Source organism: Augochlora pura, chromosome 4 (assembly GCF_028453695.1).
Source record: "Augochlora pura isolate Apur16 chromosome 4, APUR_v2.2.1, whole genome shotgun sequence".
NCBI classification, from domain to species: Eukaryota; Metazoa; Arthropoda; class Insecta; order Hymenoptera; family Halictidae; genus Augochlora; species Augochlora pura.
In genome coordinates this window covers 27,974,423-27,988,238 of record NC_135775.1, presented here as the reverse complement: position 1 = coordinate 27,988,238, position 13,816 = coordinate 27,974,423, and the positions used below count along the sequence as shown (strand labels likewise).

At 47.3% G+C, this 13,816-nt stretch overlaps 1 protein-coding gene across 1 annotated transcript; it reads left to right on the top strand.

Moving 5' to 3' along the window:
- The first annotated feature begins 5,682 nt into the window (after window positions 1-5,682).
- On the top strand, window positions 5,683-13,816 carry LOC144468898 (uncharacterized). Its single transcript, XM_078178702.1, has 2 exons — window positions 5,683-5,967; window positions 11,064-13,816. Exon 2 carries the CDS (start codon window positions 11,064-11,066, stop codon window positions 11,292-11,294), a length of 231 nt encoding a protein of 76 aa, XP_078034828.1. The 5' UTR covers window positions 5,683-5,967; the 3' UTR covers window positions 11,295-13,816.

The following is a 13,816-nucleotide window of genomic DNA, read 5'->3' as shown; positions in this document are numbered from 1 at the left end:
GTTTTTGGGGCGTTCCTTGGGTTTAATCGAATTTTTCTGGTCGGCTGGAAAAATTCGTCCGGCCTTAAGAGAATGCGGTCGGTTCTGACACGAACATTTTGGAGATTCAATAAAAGGGATCTATTTAAATTGATTTCCATTGACAGATGGAAACCCCCAACTGTTTAAAAAAATGTTTTGAATTCGATGGAAATGAAAGCGCTCGCCAAAGACCTTACCCCGTAATAACGGGGTGCCTTGTTTCCACGAGAAAGAAAGTTACTCCGTCGAGAAGTTTTCGCATCGCTCCATTTTCCAGAAAACACGGCGGAAGTTGCAAAAGGGAGCTTCCCGTCGAGAGCAAGTTCGCGGAACTCCCGGGCACCGCCGCGCCGCGCCGCGCCGCGCGAGTAAATTATTCTCTCCCCGCCTCCCGGAAACTGAAGTATCAATCTCTCGAGCGTTCGCTATTGAACCGTCAACATCCATTTTAACTCGCAACAAAGTTAGAATCAACAGCCAGAACGAACGATTCCCGGACAGCAGGCTGGCAGGAAAAGTTGATCAGTATGCAGCCAGCGTGGATCCCGGCTTCCTTCGCGAAGCGGAGGCCCGATTCGTCGAATCGAAAGGGAGCGCACGAAAGTTGTCGATGTTGCAACCGATATAGGGCCGGAGAGGGGAGGAGGGGGGCTTCGCTCTGCCTAATTAATTCGGACCGGAGTCTCGGGACCCGCGACAGTTTTTCGGGTCCCGTCGCCGGTGTCGTCGCCGAGAGAGACCCGGCGGACGGATAGAGCCGAGGGTCGCGAGGAGGATAGGGCGACCGGTTTCACGGATTCAACTTTTCTGTCGAATCTTCTTATCGGTACCTGTCCGGACGATTTATTCTCCTGCAACCTTTATCGCCGAGCATCGACGCGCGCGCGCGGCCGATTCGCCGTCCAAAGAAATTGAATGAAACTGGTTTCCGTGGAATTTCGAGTTGAAGGGTCCTCGCCGAGCTAACGGAAACGGACCCGGCGGTGGTTGCTGACGATGAATAAAGCATTCAACCACCGCCGGCCAACCGTGTTGCTGCGCTTCGATCGATTCTTCCTGCTACCGATTTTTGCGCCACAGATCACGTATCGTGCTTTTCTCGTACGAACTCTTGTCACCGACCCGCAGATGTTTCCCCCACTTTGCAATCTTGTACGCAACGTTGCTGCATTCCGTTCGCGACGCCACGCGATCATACGTGGCAGATGCTATCGCGAATTTCATCTTCGACGAACATGTCAATGAATTTGTTGTCTTTTCTTTGTTTCCTTGCTCTTTAGATTTTACGGGGTACAGCGAACGGTGAAACGAATTGTGAAATATAATGGACAGAGTCTATCGTCAATTTGTACTTTCTATGTTGCCACGGCAGGCCCTTTGTTCCGGCTCCCTTCTATCGAAGGCAACTGTGCGGCCAAGGTGTTCAGCACGAGTCTGTCCCTAATCAAGGATCAGTGTTTCCTGGCAGATGTTTCTGATTTTCCGAAACGGAGGCCCCCGCCCTTCCCTCCCCATCCCTGCCATCTCAATATCAGCTTTCTCCTCCGCGTTATCTCGTCCTAAGATCCCCTTTGAAAAAATTTCTAGAAAAATCGACTAATTAAAAAAACTATTCAACAATTTACTAAACAATTCTCTAAATAATCCAATATAAATTTATGGTCCGAATCGTAACAGACGTATCTTGGAATTCGCGAGAATATTCATTTCCTCCTGCGCGCGTTCGTTCGAGTTTGCTGTCACCGCAGAAAATGAAATGGAGATTCGATACAGCGATTAATTGGCGGATTTAATCGAGAGTTAATTCAGAAACGCGACCACCGAAGTGGAAAGGTGGCCCAGGCTCTCCGCGGCCATGGCCGGTAAAAGCCGGCAGATGTATACTTCCGGCAGCTGTAAGAGCGGTGTCGTGCGCCTTTATGCTGCACGCGCCGATTGGCCATTAAAGAATAGACGCAGCTGGGGGATTCGATGATTTACAGCGGAATCAATTGATGCCTGACCGATCGATGAGAGAGAAAAATCGATACCAAGCTCTGCCGCAACGTGTTCACCACCGTTAGCGAACGTACAAAAACCTTTTCGTAACCATTTTTATAAATTTTTTAAATCCTCCGTACCATCTTTTCCATCGATTTCACAAATCGATCGTTTTTCAAGATATCGATATTTTCGAAATGTTCCTCTAATCGTTCCATTCACACTTTGAAAAATTGTTGTCAGCTTAATCGATTCGCGTTTACTTTTTCGGTTCCGGGCTTGAAACGTACGATCCGGCGAGGAACGGCCAAAATAATATCGTCTGTTGTTCGACGCTAAATGGTTTAATAAAGTTTGCAACGGGAACGGGGACGGGGACGGGGCCTCGAGCGTTGAAAAATTCATGCGATACAGTTTCGTGTACGCGAGAGCAACGATACGCAGTTTTTATCACGGCGAAACACCGACCGCGTCGAACTTGCGCGACCGTGTGTGCACGTGTTTTTTCTTTTTTTTTTTTTTATTTATTGAATGCCTTGCAACTCGTTGCACATGTTGGAACCATCTGTCGCCGGGCACGAAACTTTTCACTTTCGTAGTTACGGCCCGCGAGACTTTTATTGTCTGCGTACACGTCGCTGTTTCTGTTCCGGCAATTTTTATGCCGGCCAACTTTTTCGCCCCCCCCCCTCCTCCCCCCCGCCTCCTGCTCCTCCCCTCGCCTGCGAAAATGGACTTTCGAGTTTGCCCGGCTGATGGACGAATAATGTCGCCGCGCGACGATTTTCCGCTTTAACGTGCTGTAGGACGACGAAAACGATCCGGAAAAATTCGACGATCATTGTCCGATCGCGTTAACATAAAATCGTGGCTGGTTTAAAAAAATTCCGATTTGTCGTTCGACAAGCGATGCTTGGAATATTCGCAGCTTCTCTTTGACAACGTTTCGTCGTATTTTGTAAGAGTTGCATTCGACGCAAAGACATTCTATAGAATATTTTTCGAAACAGATTCATGCGGGAATATTTCACTTCGTCCCCTTGCATTGTAATACTTTGGTGCTGTTAACAACGTGGACACCGCGCGCGTAGGTAAACGAAGCGGAATTGATTCGAACGATTAGGGGAGAGGTGATCCTCGGAAGATCCGGGCGCATTGTGCGCGGCAACAAACCTTGTCCCTGTCCAAACTATTCCACGCCGTAATTCGAGCGATTCTATCTCTCGTCTGCATCGACGTGCCACAATTCTCGGACGTGGCAATTCAGCCAATTTACTCGATTCCTTCGACGTTCCACAATGGGTCGCCAGGAGACCCCGTTCGCGGCCTCGATGGACGGCGGAATGCAGACAGTTCCAGGCTCGCGGGGGCCTATTTTCGCTTCCACTCTCTAATCTTCCAAATAATATCCTGAAACCGCCAAACGAAATCTCGCCGCCATTTCCAGCCATTTCATTTAATTCCTCCAAACCTCCCATAAAATCGGCATCGCATTCCAGAATTTCCATGGCGTCTACTGGTCACAATATTAATATAATAATAACGTCACTGCATTTTCTGTACTAGAAATTAAATATGGAGAAAATTCATTATCATATCTGGTTAGTTTAAAAAATTAAAAATGGGTTATCGATATCTCAAAACTGTTTTAATTCTTGTACTATTTTAAAATGATTTTCATATAATTTTATTGTGTTCCAATGTGTAATTTGAAAAATCCTACACTCTTCCACAGCTAAGATGAAACTTCTGTTTGCTAAAAAGCGTACCGTCTCCGTCGTTCTCGCGACTCATTCAGCGAGCAAACTGGCAGAGATCCTTGCTCGGGGGATCCTTTCGAGGATGCTGTATCTCGCCAGCCGATAACGGAAAAAGTAAAACTCGGAGGAAATCTGCGGGGTGTCGATTCGCCGGAGCAACAATCGCGAGCGAAATCTCGTTAGAATCCGTAGAAATCTCGTCGCTTTCCTTTCGACACCGGATTCCAATCGCCGTCCTCCGCTCCATTGTCTTCCACTTTCCCCGAACCGGCAACATATAATAAATGTCTTCCCGGAGGAATTTCATCGGCCGCGAAACATCGCGGAGCTAGCGACGTGTGGCGACACGATTGATGCGGCTCTCCGTTAAGTGTTTCTCTGCCGGGCCTCGTCACTGGGTTAAACCAGATGGCAATTAACGTCGATTTGTCGATAACTCGCTTGCATAACTGCATTCACGTGCGGCTACAATGCAGATGCGGAGACAACGAGCTCCGCAGACACTTTAATTAAAGTCGCCGATATTCAGCACGCCCTGCTAATTAAACTGCCTCTCCGCTCCTCTCTCTCTCTCTCTCTCTCTCAACAATCGAGCTGCCTAGAAAGGTAACGCGACGATATCGAAGTTAGGACAGCTATACGGTCGGGCCGTATTCGCCGTGTTCTAAGAATTAATGCCACGAGACGCCGCTACGACCGCGGAAATTATTATATTGTCTTTTAAACGTCCGCCAACAGACGCTTCGCCTATCTGCATAATCCTATTTCCATAAGCTTATCCCCGGCGTGTTAATTCGCTTCATTACATCCGAGAGAAACCCTTTACGTATTCAGCCTCTTAGCTCTCTTAATACTCTTTACTCTTTACTCTTTACTCTTGTGCCATCGCATCGGACGATGATAGTAATTTCGATCGCCTTCTTCGTTCGCGCGAACATTTTCTTGCTTTACTTGCTCGGAATCGCTCGTTCCAGAAGAAATCGAAACAGAACATCAAATAATGTAGTTAAGAGACCATGATGCGGTACATCGTGCTCGGTTATATTCCCACAACATTCCGGGCTATCGTAGCAAAATTGTCCGGCGATATGCTCGCTGATATAACGCCGTAAATGGACGCGACCGAAGTGCCTCTTCGATAATTCGTTCCGGCCGGCTACTTCGCAAGAAATTATGTACATAGTCTCTTGAAATCAATAAGCTAGGAGCTGATCGATGCTCCTAGCGATTTCTAAATAAAACTGCCTCGCATCCTATCGGCGGCTTTCTCGACGCCCTTACCTTTCTAGAAACCTGTAGAAATTTCTCTGGTATCCTCTTGAAAACTTTGCCCCTTGTAGAACAGTCCCAACACAGTATATAATATAAATCTATGTACATTCGAAATAAGTAGAAGAGAGATGAAAATTGCAGAGATTTCGAAAGTGGATGGAAGGAGTTTGGAAAATATGTTAACCCTTTGGGAAGCTATTCCGAGGGGTCGTCGGAGGGTCGCGTGGGGGTCCCGCGCGACAGGGTAGGCCGTAGCGTAGGGAAGGCAGGGATCGTTGGAGGTTTAAAAATCGTTGGCACGCGAGCACAGTGGCCGGAAGCGAACCCTCGGCACGGGGGAGAGACTACCGTCGAGGGTGCAAACCTGAAAGAGCCCAGTTCCCTGGCTCTGTCTCTCCCTTTCTTCCCCCTCGCCCTCGCCGTCCCGCGTCCCTCGCCGTCCCGCGTCCCGCGTCCCCCGCCGCGCGCAGCTCCTCCCTCGCCGAGAATCGGGACTCGGGGCCCACCGCCGCCGTTTTCCCCCCCATATGGCCGACACATGTGGGTTCCCCCATGGAGAGGAGGGGGAGCCGAGTTAATCGGGGAAACCAGCTGATGGTCGGCCGTCGCAGTCGCCCGTTTGTGTTGGCCTTCTTCAGTTACTCTTGGACCGTGCTGTGCTCCGAATCCGCTTTCGCGGCGTTCCATCGATCCAGCTCCGATTTCCACGATACCGTTCTTCTTCTCCGCGGGCATCGTCGTACTCCACCACCTCCTCCTCCTCCTCCTCCTACCACCTTCTTCTTCTCCTCCTCCTCCGCCGACTCCGACACCGTGAGAAACGACCTTAACCCGTTGGTTAATTGGATCAGGACCAGGGAACGAGCAGAGGAAGGGAGGAACAAGGAGGAGGAAGAAGAAGACGAAGACGAAGAGGACGCTCCTGATCGACGAGGTGGGTTCAATGATCCTATCTTCTCTGACCACGCTCTTCGAGATTTACCTCTACGCGTTTCGTCGTCGGCATTCTTCGTTTCGCAGCTTCCGTGATTCGGCATTCGGAGGCTGTGGTTCGATTCCACCGAGGGTGGTCCGCAATCCTTCATTTTCAAAGCTCGATTCGATCATTTTCGGAGCCTGCTCCGCGTCTTCGTGTTCTTGGCTCGGCATTCGCTAACTCTTCGCTCGGAATTCGAAACAACATTTCTCTTCACCTACATTACGCTATGCAAGAATTCTCAGCTTTGTTGCAAGGCTCTACAGTTTCTTCATTCGTTAGCAGTTCGCGACCCAGTTTCACTGTTTAACAGTTTTACGCCAGCTCGCCGAAGTGATTCGAATCGTTTAAACAAGATCCAGGGAAAAATCGACCGAAAATAGTGGCGCTGGAAACGTGGAATCCGTTTTCAAGGAAGCGTCCGAGGATTATTTCCATTAGCGAAATTCCGACTTCGTTCTCCTGTTTCAAAGCGTATCGCCGGAGCCCGAAATCGAGTGAAAAATGTTGTCGGCGGTGAACGAAAGTCTGCCCGAATCGCAATTAACAAGTTCAATCAGCGGATCGCCGATTGATCAATTGAAATGGAACAACGCTGGGGACAGGAAAAAATCCGAGCAACCTCCCTCCCTTTCCCCCTCTCCCTCTCTCTCTATATATATTTCGTTCGCTCCTTCTCTCTCTCTATCTCGCTTGCTCGGTAACGAATGGCAATTAGATTTTCAAGTGGAATTCACAGATGGTTAATCAAAAGCTCGCCGGGACGCGAAAAACAAACGCGCGCGACTTCCGATCGTGGGCCTAGGAGGGGGGCAGGGGAGGGCAGGGGGGCCGGCCCGAAGGCTTAACATGACAGAGCCAGTAATTGAGTTTCGAAGTTTAATTCGCGGAGCGTTAATCAAAAGCTTTCGGGGCCGAATAACTTGACGAATGGGAATTAAACGCGGGCGGAGAGCTAATCAAAACGTTGCGGGGGTTTGCGGGGGCGGTCGCGGGGATCCTTCTCAAGGAACTCGAATCAAAGATCGACAATTGAAAATCAAAGTTTCGCTCGCGTGTACACGAGTTAAAACCGCTATCGCGCGAGTCTCTCGCTCCCGCGTTCCATCGGTGGAGCTGGGAAACGCGTTAACTGAATTCGACAACCGAAACTTGCTCGGTCGGGTAAATTTTTAATAAATTCAAACTAGACGATAAGAAGATTACGTGTCTAGCTTGACGCGCGTTAGCCGGCTTAAGTATAGAAGCCGGCTAACAAGTTCTAATGAGAGCGGATTATCGCCGGAATAATTGAACGGTGAGCCGAAGAATCTTCGATCTACTTTGTAGGCGTGCTTGATGCATCGAATCGTTTCAACTTGGGACGCGATGAAAATTGCATCGAGGTAATTGGCGGTTCTAATTTCGCGTTACTGTATTTTTATCGCGACGGATTTGTCTGTCGTTTGGAGATGTATTTCAGATAACATTTTATCGAGGAAATAGACAAGACTAATTTTAATAGAATAACTTCTATGGGATAAAAAATATGCCATGCGTAGTAAATAATCGGCAATATTGTACTACAATAATTTCTCTTGAAATTGGAAAATTATTTCGCGGTGAATGGATGGGTTTGTAAAACCTACGGATAGTTGTTACAATTGTATGGAATGGCTCGTACGGTTTAAAAGTTCAATAAATTCGAGTAGACGCGCGCGGGCGGTGTTTTATTCTCGATCGGTCCGCAATAAAAATTTGCATCGAGCACCGACGCGCGTCGTCCCCGAAACTTCTCGTACAGAAGTTGCCGCGGCGGAGAGAGGGGCGGACGGCAATCTGAAGCGCGCACGTCCGCGAATTCCCGAAGAAGATAAATGTTTATCGTGCCTCCGGAGCGGAAGTGGAAAAAGTTAAAGTGGCCGGGGCGGTCGAGCCCGCGGAACTTACGCGTTCGGGTGGCCTGTGCTTAAACTTCACCACCCCCCCCCCCCCCCTTCCCCTCCGCCGCCGCCGCCACCGAACAGAAAATAGAAGACGGTAACCGGACTTTTTTTCCCAGCCATAAAAGTAGCAATTCCTGTATTACGAGCTCGTCAGAATTATTGTTCTCTTTCCTTTCCTCGCTGTTGAGAAGGAGGGGGGTAGAGTGGGGAGAGTGGGAGAGAAACTCGGCCAATATTTCCAGCGTAAAACAGGAGATTCCGAAGGACGTGGAAACCATCTAGAAACTACCCTCGTAAAATGCAATTCCCCGGGCGAGCCACCACTCTCCCCCGTTTCGCCGTTCCCTTCAAATAATTACTTGTTTGAAAACTTCCCCTCGGGGGTTGCTGTCTTTCGTTTCGCGGGAGGTGGCGCCATCTTGTATTAAAAATCTCGTCCCGCTTCCTTTTCTCTGCTCCCTCAATTTACAGAGGCGAGGAAAACAATGTTATCACGACGAAACAAATTCGTTTTGAGTGAAATTTTGTTGAATAAATCGTAGGCTCGCGCGAATTATTTCCTCTCGATTATTTAAGAAACGCTAGACGTGTTTCAAAACCCTATCGAATTCATCACAGAAAAAATTAATGCTTGTTTTAATTTTTCTGTAATTTAGATTGTAGAATCGATTTACGAGATAATTTCATCTTGATGAAATATTGGATAAATGATGTAACGATGATGCGATAAGATCGTTAACTGGACGAAGCTTGCGCGAAAGGAAATTCATTTTCATTCCAGCACTCATAAATCGTATTACACCCTTCGTTCGGGTTGTTTATTGCGCTCCCCGTTCGTTAGAGAGCGTACATTTGTACAAATTGATATTTTTTCAACGTAATTTACATAAAGGGGATTTAAATGGAGATTCATGGTCCGCTGTTAAGGGTTTTACGAGGCTCGCCATACAGGAAAAACTTTATTAATCTTTATTAAAGCTTTACGGCTCTGCGCGACTCTATGTATGTATACGTACGGGCGACGTTTCTGCCGACCGTAAGTGAAAGATAAATGTAACATTCTCTCTTGTTTCTTTTTTTATTATCGAAGCATACGAATAGGACGATTTAACTTTAGCATCGCGATATCCATTTCGGTGGAGAACGTTCTTACCTATAAAAAGAAATACTAAAAACTTTTACTGCAAATATCGTAAAGCCCCTCTGCCCCCCGCTCTTTTTTTTTCTACTCTTTACCGGCGCGAGTTAGCGTGCCGAATTTATGCCGCGCGAATAAAAATCGCGAAAAAGAACCGCTGCAAATCATTTGCTGCAAAAATACATGAAATTCTGATTCCCTGGAAAGGGGTTTATCGAGTCCATTATTTCTCGAGACACGAATTACTCGAGTATTTCTCACTTGGAAGTATTAAAAGCGAAATTTCGAAGAGCGAATAATAAAGGGGTGTTAAAATGATGTTAGAGATAAATCAAGCTTCTTTTAGAGGTCGAACGAGGAAGTTTCGAAGATCTGTATCGCGTTCGAAAATTCCGCGAGGCGGTATAATTTTCGGCGGGATGATTTCTGAAAGCCGTGAAACTAGGGTGGGTTTTCCGAGCGATCGGGCGAGGAGCCGACAATGAGTAGAATGGAGACAATGCCGGCGAAGTTTTCGAGTAAATGTAACACACACGGGGAGAGTCCTGTATTTTGGCCATTGAACCGCGCCGGAGTTGGCCGCGGTTGGCACGGGGGTGAATCTGGCGATGGGGGGATGGGAATCCTTAGTAACAGTGTAATGCCGAGTATTGATTTCGGGAGGGGGCTGGCTTTAGGCTTGTGTTACATGTGTATACACGGCGTCCTACAAACATCGGTCGACCGGAGCAAACGTTTCGAGATCGAGGACCGTGATTAAAGCCCGGGCTTTTCCAGCGTGTGTCGGCCGCACGAACGTGTGGGGGGCTCTTACCGAGGGACCGGAATCGGGACTAATTAGCGCGATAAGCGGAAAAATAAGGAATGCTGATTGGGATTTGTTTCGTCATTAATTGCGCCCTTGAAACGATACGCTCCTTTCGCCGAAGAGACTTTCGTTCCTCTCGTCCCCTTTGTCGGATGAATCGATGAGGCCGTGCGCGCCGTGGCGCTTTTGTCATTTCTGTAATTACCATTTAAGGATCGTCGCGAGTGATCCAAGGCAATTTGCTGATTTTTCTTGCGCTCCGATTTCGCGATGAACGAACAATGCTGCAACGCGCTTTCTACCTTTAACATTAAAGCATTTCAACGTCGAGAGCGTTTAAAGATTTTGGTTATAATTTTCCAGACCTGATTTTAATCTCAATATTGGAAGCATTGAATTCAGTATTTTATAGAGCCACAAATGTCGAGAAAAATTTTGCAGAATTAATTTTTATTTCGATTCCGAGATTTCGTTATCTAAGACTGTCCGAGTCGTAATTTTTTCAACAGAACGTGTTCGAAACCTTTTAGAAACTCTCTGTCCATTTAGTTGAGAACTTTGGGCGAGCCACGTCGGAAACAGTGAGACTTGGTCGGGTTAAGGGGTGGTTGACAATCAGTAATATCTTGCCGAGTGAATTTTAGCGGAAGCTCGGTCGTAAACCTACGGCTTGACGATTCGGAATCCCTCTGTTTGACTGGAACGATGCGTGTGCTACGGGGCTCGAGAGCTTTTTGTCGAACGGAGAATAAAGGGTTTAGCAAATGGAAGTATCGAGTTTTCGAAGCGGCTTGCTCGGCTGAACGGAGCACTTTTCGAAATAGAATATTCGGTCGAGACACTGCCGGCGGACAGAGTGTCACGGGAAAACCATGGAAGATTGAATTCTGATCATTGACGATCGCTGCGATCGTTTTCGAAATTGTTCACCGAGATATCGAGACGAATTCTAACTGCAATCGATTCGCACCACCAACGAAAGATAAAACATGTAAATAAAATCTTGCTGCGGATTTAATTCATGCAAAATACTGGAATTAAAAATCGAGGTTGGCTGATGCAAGAAAAATTTAGCTCTGTGAAAAAATGTTAAAATAGACGGTGTTTTTGGTGTAGTAAAAATGATGTTTTCGACTCACCCGGGTGTCGCCGGTTCTGATTTGGGCTCCGTGTGATATTTCAGATGATACCGGACACGGAAAGCGTCTGTCAGACTTCGGAAGCTGCGGTCAGGAGCACGGACGTGTATCAGAAGATTAAGAACACGCCGGAAGGGGAAGCGGCCTCGGTGACCGCGTGGAAGCGATATCAGCAACTGGTGGCGATCGTCGAGTCCAGGGGCGGAAAGTTCAACCGGAAGTCGATGATCGAAGCAATCTTTCGCGGAAACGATCTCGTCTACGCGAGCCACTGATCTCACAACGACCGGGACCATCGTATCTCGGATCTTTTGCAATCATCTACCAAAGCGCAGAGTCCTATTTTTTATTCTACGTAAGAATGTGGTGGCGTAGGAACGTTCTAATTTAAGGCCGATTCTCATTTATCCCAAAGAGTTCAATTTCGACGATCTTTGTTTCCCGGGGCTGCGGCCGCGTCTGCGAAGGCGAACAATGATCGATAGGAGATCTTACAGTCTGGTTAGATTTTTATACAAATGTTTATCTTCTATTTAAGCGAGCGCGATAGATACTTATCGAGTTTTCTCGAGCACGTAACACTCAATTATTGCAGACTCAGATTTTTACGATTCCGGTACGGCCGCTAATTCGTTCGACCGCTAATTTGCCGACGGCGCGATTATTATTATTCTTATCTTACGACGCTCGAATCGCTCTGTCGAAAGCAGAGAATCTAGATTTTAAGTTTTATAGAGCTGCCGAAGGCTCGCTTTTTCTTTTAATAACGAAACAGAGATTTTCGCGACGATTTCTTTACGATCATTGTCGCTCTCGGCCCTCTCAAGTGTCCATGATATCGAAAACACGGGATTTACAGACTCTGAAATTTAATAACTGCAATCTGTTCGGCGAGCCATACCCTTCGCGTCGACGACTGTATCAGCGAATGATTTTCTTTCGGCCGATCAGCCGGCGCGACGAAAAAAGCCTGGCGCGACGACGCAAGATCGATCCTGGATCGGCGAACAATTTGACAAGGATTGCGTCTCGGTCACGAGAGCCGGCCGATTGCGAAATCGTCGGCGATTATCCCGGCGCAGAAAAACCGGCCGATTTTATCCGGGACGAATTATCAGCGTTCATTAACTGCAACGATTCCCGTTTTTGTCGCGGCGCGGCGGACGAGTGCATTCCCGCGTGAATGCACGTTGCGCAACAATGTGCCCTCTTGCGTCCGCGTATGTATGTATACGTGTGAACGTGCGTGCGTGCGTGCTCGCGCTTGTACGCGGTCGAGTCCCCCCGTGGTTTTTGTCAAGAGGGGCCGCCGCGCGTCGAGCCGTTCCTACGCCACTGGCGTGCAATTAAAGAAACACACTGTGTTCCGTCTTGAAATAATATGTATTTCGGAGGCGGTCGCGTCGTCGCGCGTAACGTATCGGGTTCTTCTGCGATTAACGATGCCAAACCGTGTATTGCTAGTCAACGCGAGCGCAGTAAAACGCGCTGTACAATTTAATTAGTTAACGAAGCGACGATTAGAAGAGGGGAGAGAGAGAGCCCTATCGGAAGGGCGTGCGGTATTTAATCTCGACGAGAACGAAGCTCGCCCGTATCCAGGCCCGGAGGGAAAAACAACGAATGCCGATACTCTGTACACGTAATACGTAATAATTGCGGGGCTGTCAGCCAATAAGCAGGCTTTACGACCGCCTACGAACACGGCTCCGGTTCACTGAAACTAATTAAGCGACGTTCGAGTCAGTCGACAGAGATTCTAGAGCTTGTACACACCGCGTTGCTGCTATCTCTCTCTCTCTCTCTCTCTCTTGCTCTCCTCTCCCTCGTAGCTTTTGCAATCGCTCGATCGTTTATACCTCGTGCGTTTATAGCGCTCGCATGATTGTCCACAGCCAGATATGAAATTTCACGAAACGTCGAATTAATATCCGTCTCTCGAACGCGCTGCTCGGTCTTTCCGTTCTGCTCGGCTTGGTCGAGAGAGAGAGAGAGAGAGAGGGAGAGAGAGAGCATATTCGCACGAGGTCCGATAATTATTTATACGGAGATATTTTAGTTTTAAGAGGACCAGTAGCAGGAAATAAAGAGTTTTTTTTCGTATTCCTAATTAGTGGAGCTTTTCGATGGGACCTTTGGGACTTCGGGATTTGAGTGTGATTCTGGAAAGAAAAAGAGGAGATGTTAATGACACGTTTTAAATCGAGATATCGCAATTGGTCGTTCGCGGAACGGCGATGAATTTTAAAGGGTCGTTCCGCATCGATTTTAGATTGCTATCACGTGGAAATCTTTTCGTTTTCGAGAATTTTAATTGAAGCCTGAACAGCTCGCTTTGTAACAGGTTTATTCAGCTTTCAAGGAAAACATTAAAAAACCTTGATTTTAAATATACCTCGGTTATTTCATATCGATTTTGAAAAATCTTCCCGAAGGAATTTTTTTACATCCGAGGGCTCGGATGAAAGCTTGAACATCGCACTTTAAGATAGGTATATCGTCTTTGAAATAAAAAAATTTTAGATATAAAAAAATCGACAAATTCCGACTGCCTGTTCGAAGAACATTTCCTCGATTTTAAAGGGTTCCTTTGAATCCAGTTTAAGATGTCTTTCGGTGGATATTTTTTAACGTTATTATGCTTAAATTAAAGCTTGTTCATCGCACTATAAAATAGCTTAATTTTGGTTCCGGGTAAAAATTTTAAATCACGTCGAGAAATCGACGAATCCAGGTCGGTAGCTCGAAGTAAAGCGATGGGTTTTCCATCTGGTATCGCAGGGATAAAACAGGACAC

Coding starts and splice junctions, on each gene's coding strand:
- LOC144468898 (XM_078178702.1), top strand. CDS start 11,064: ATGATACCGGACACGGAAAGCGTCTGTCAGACTTCGGAAGCTGCGGTC.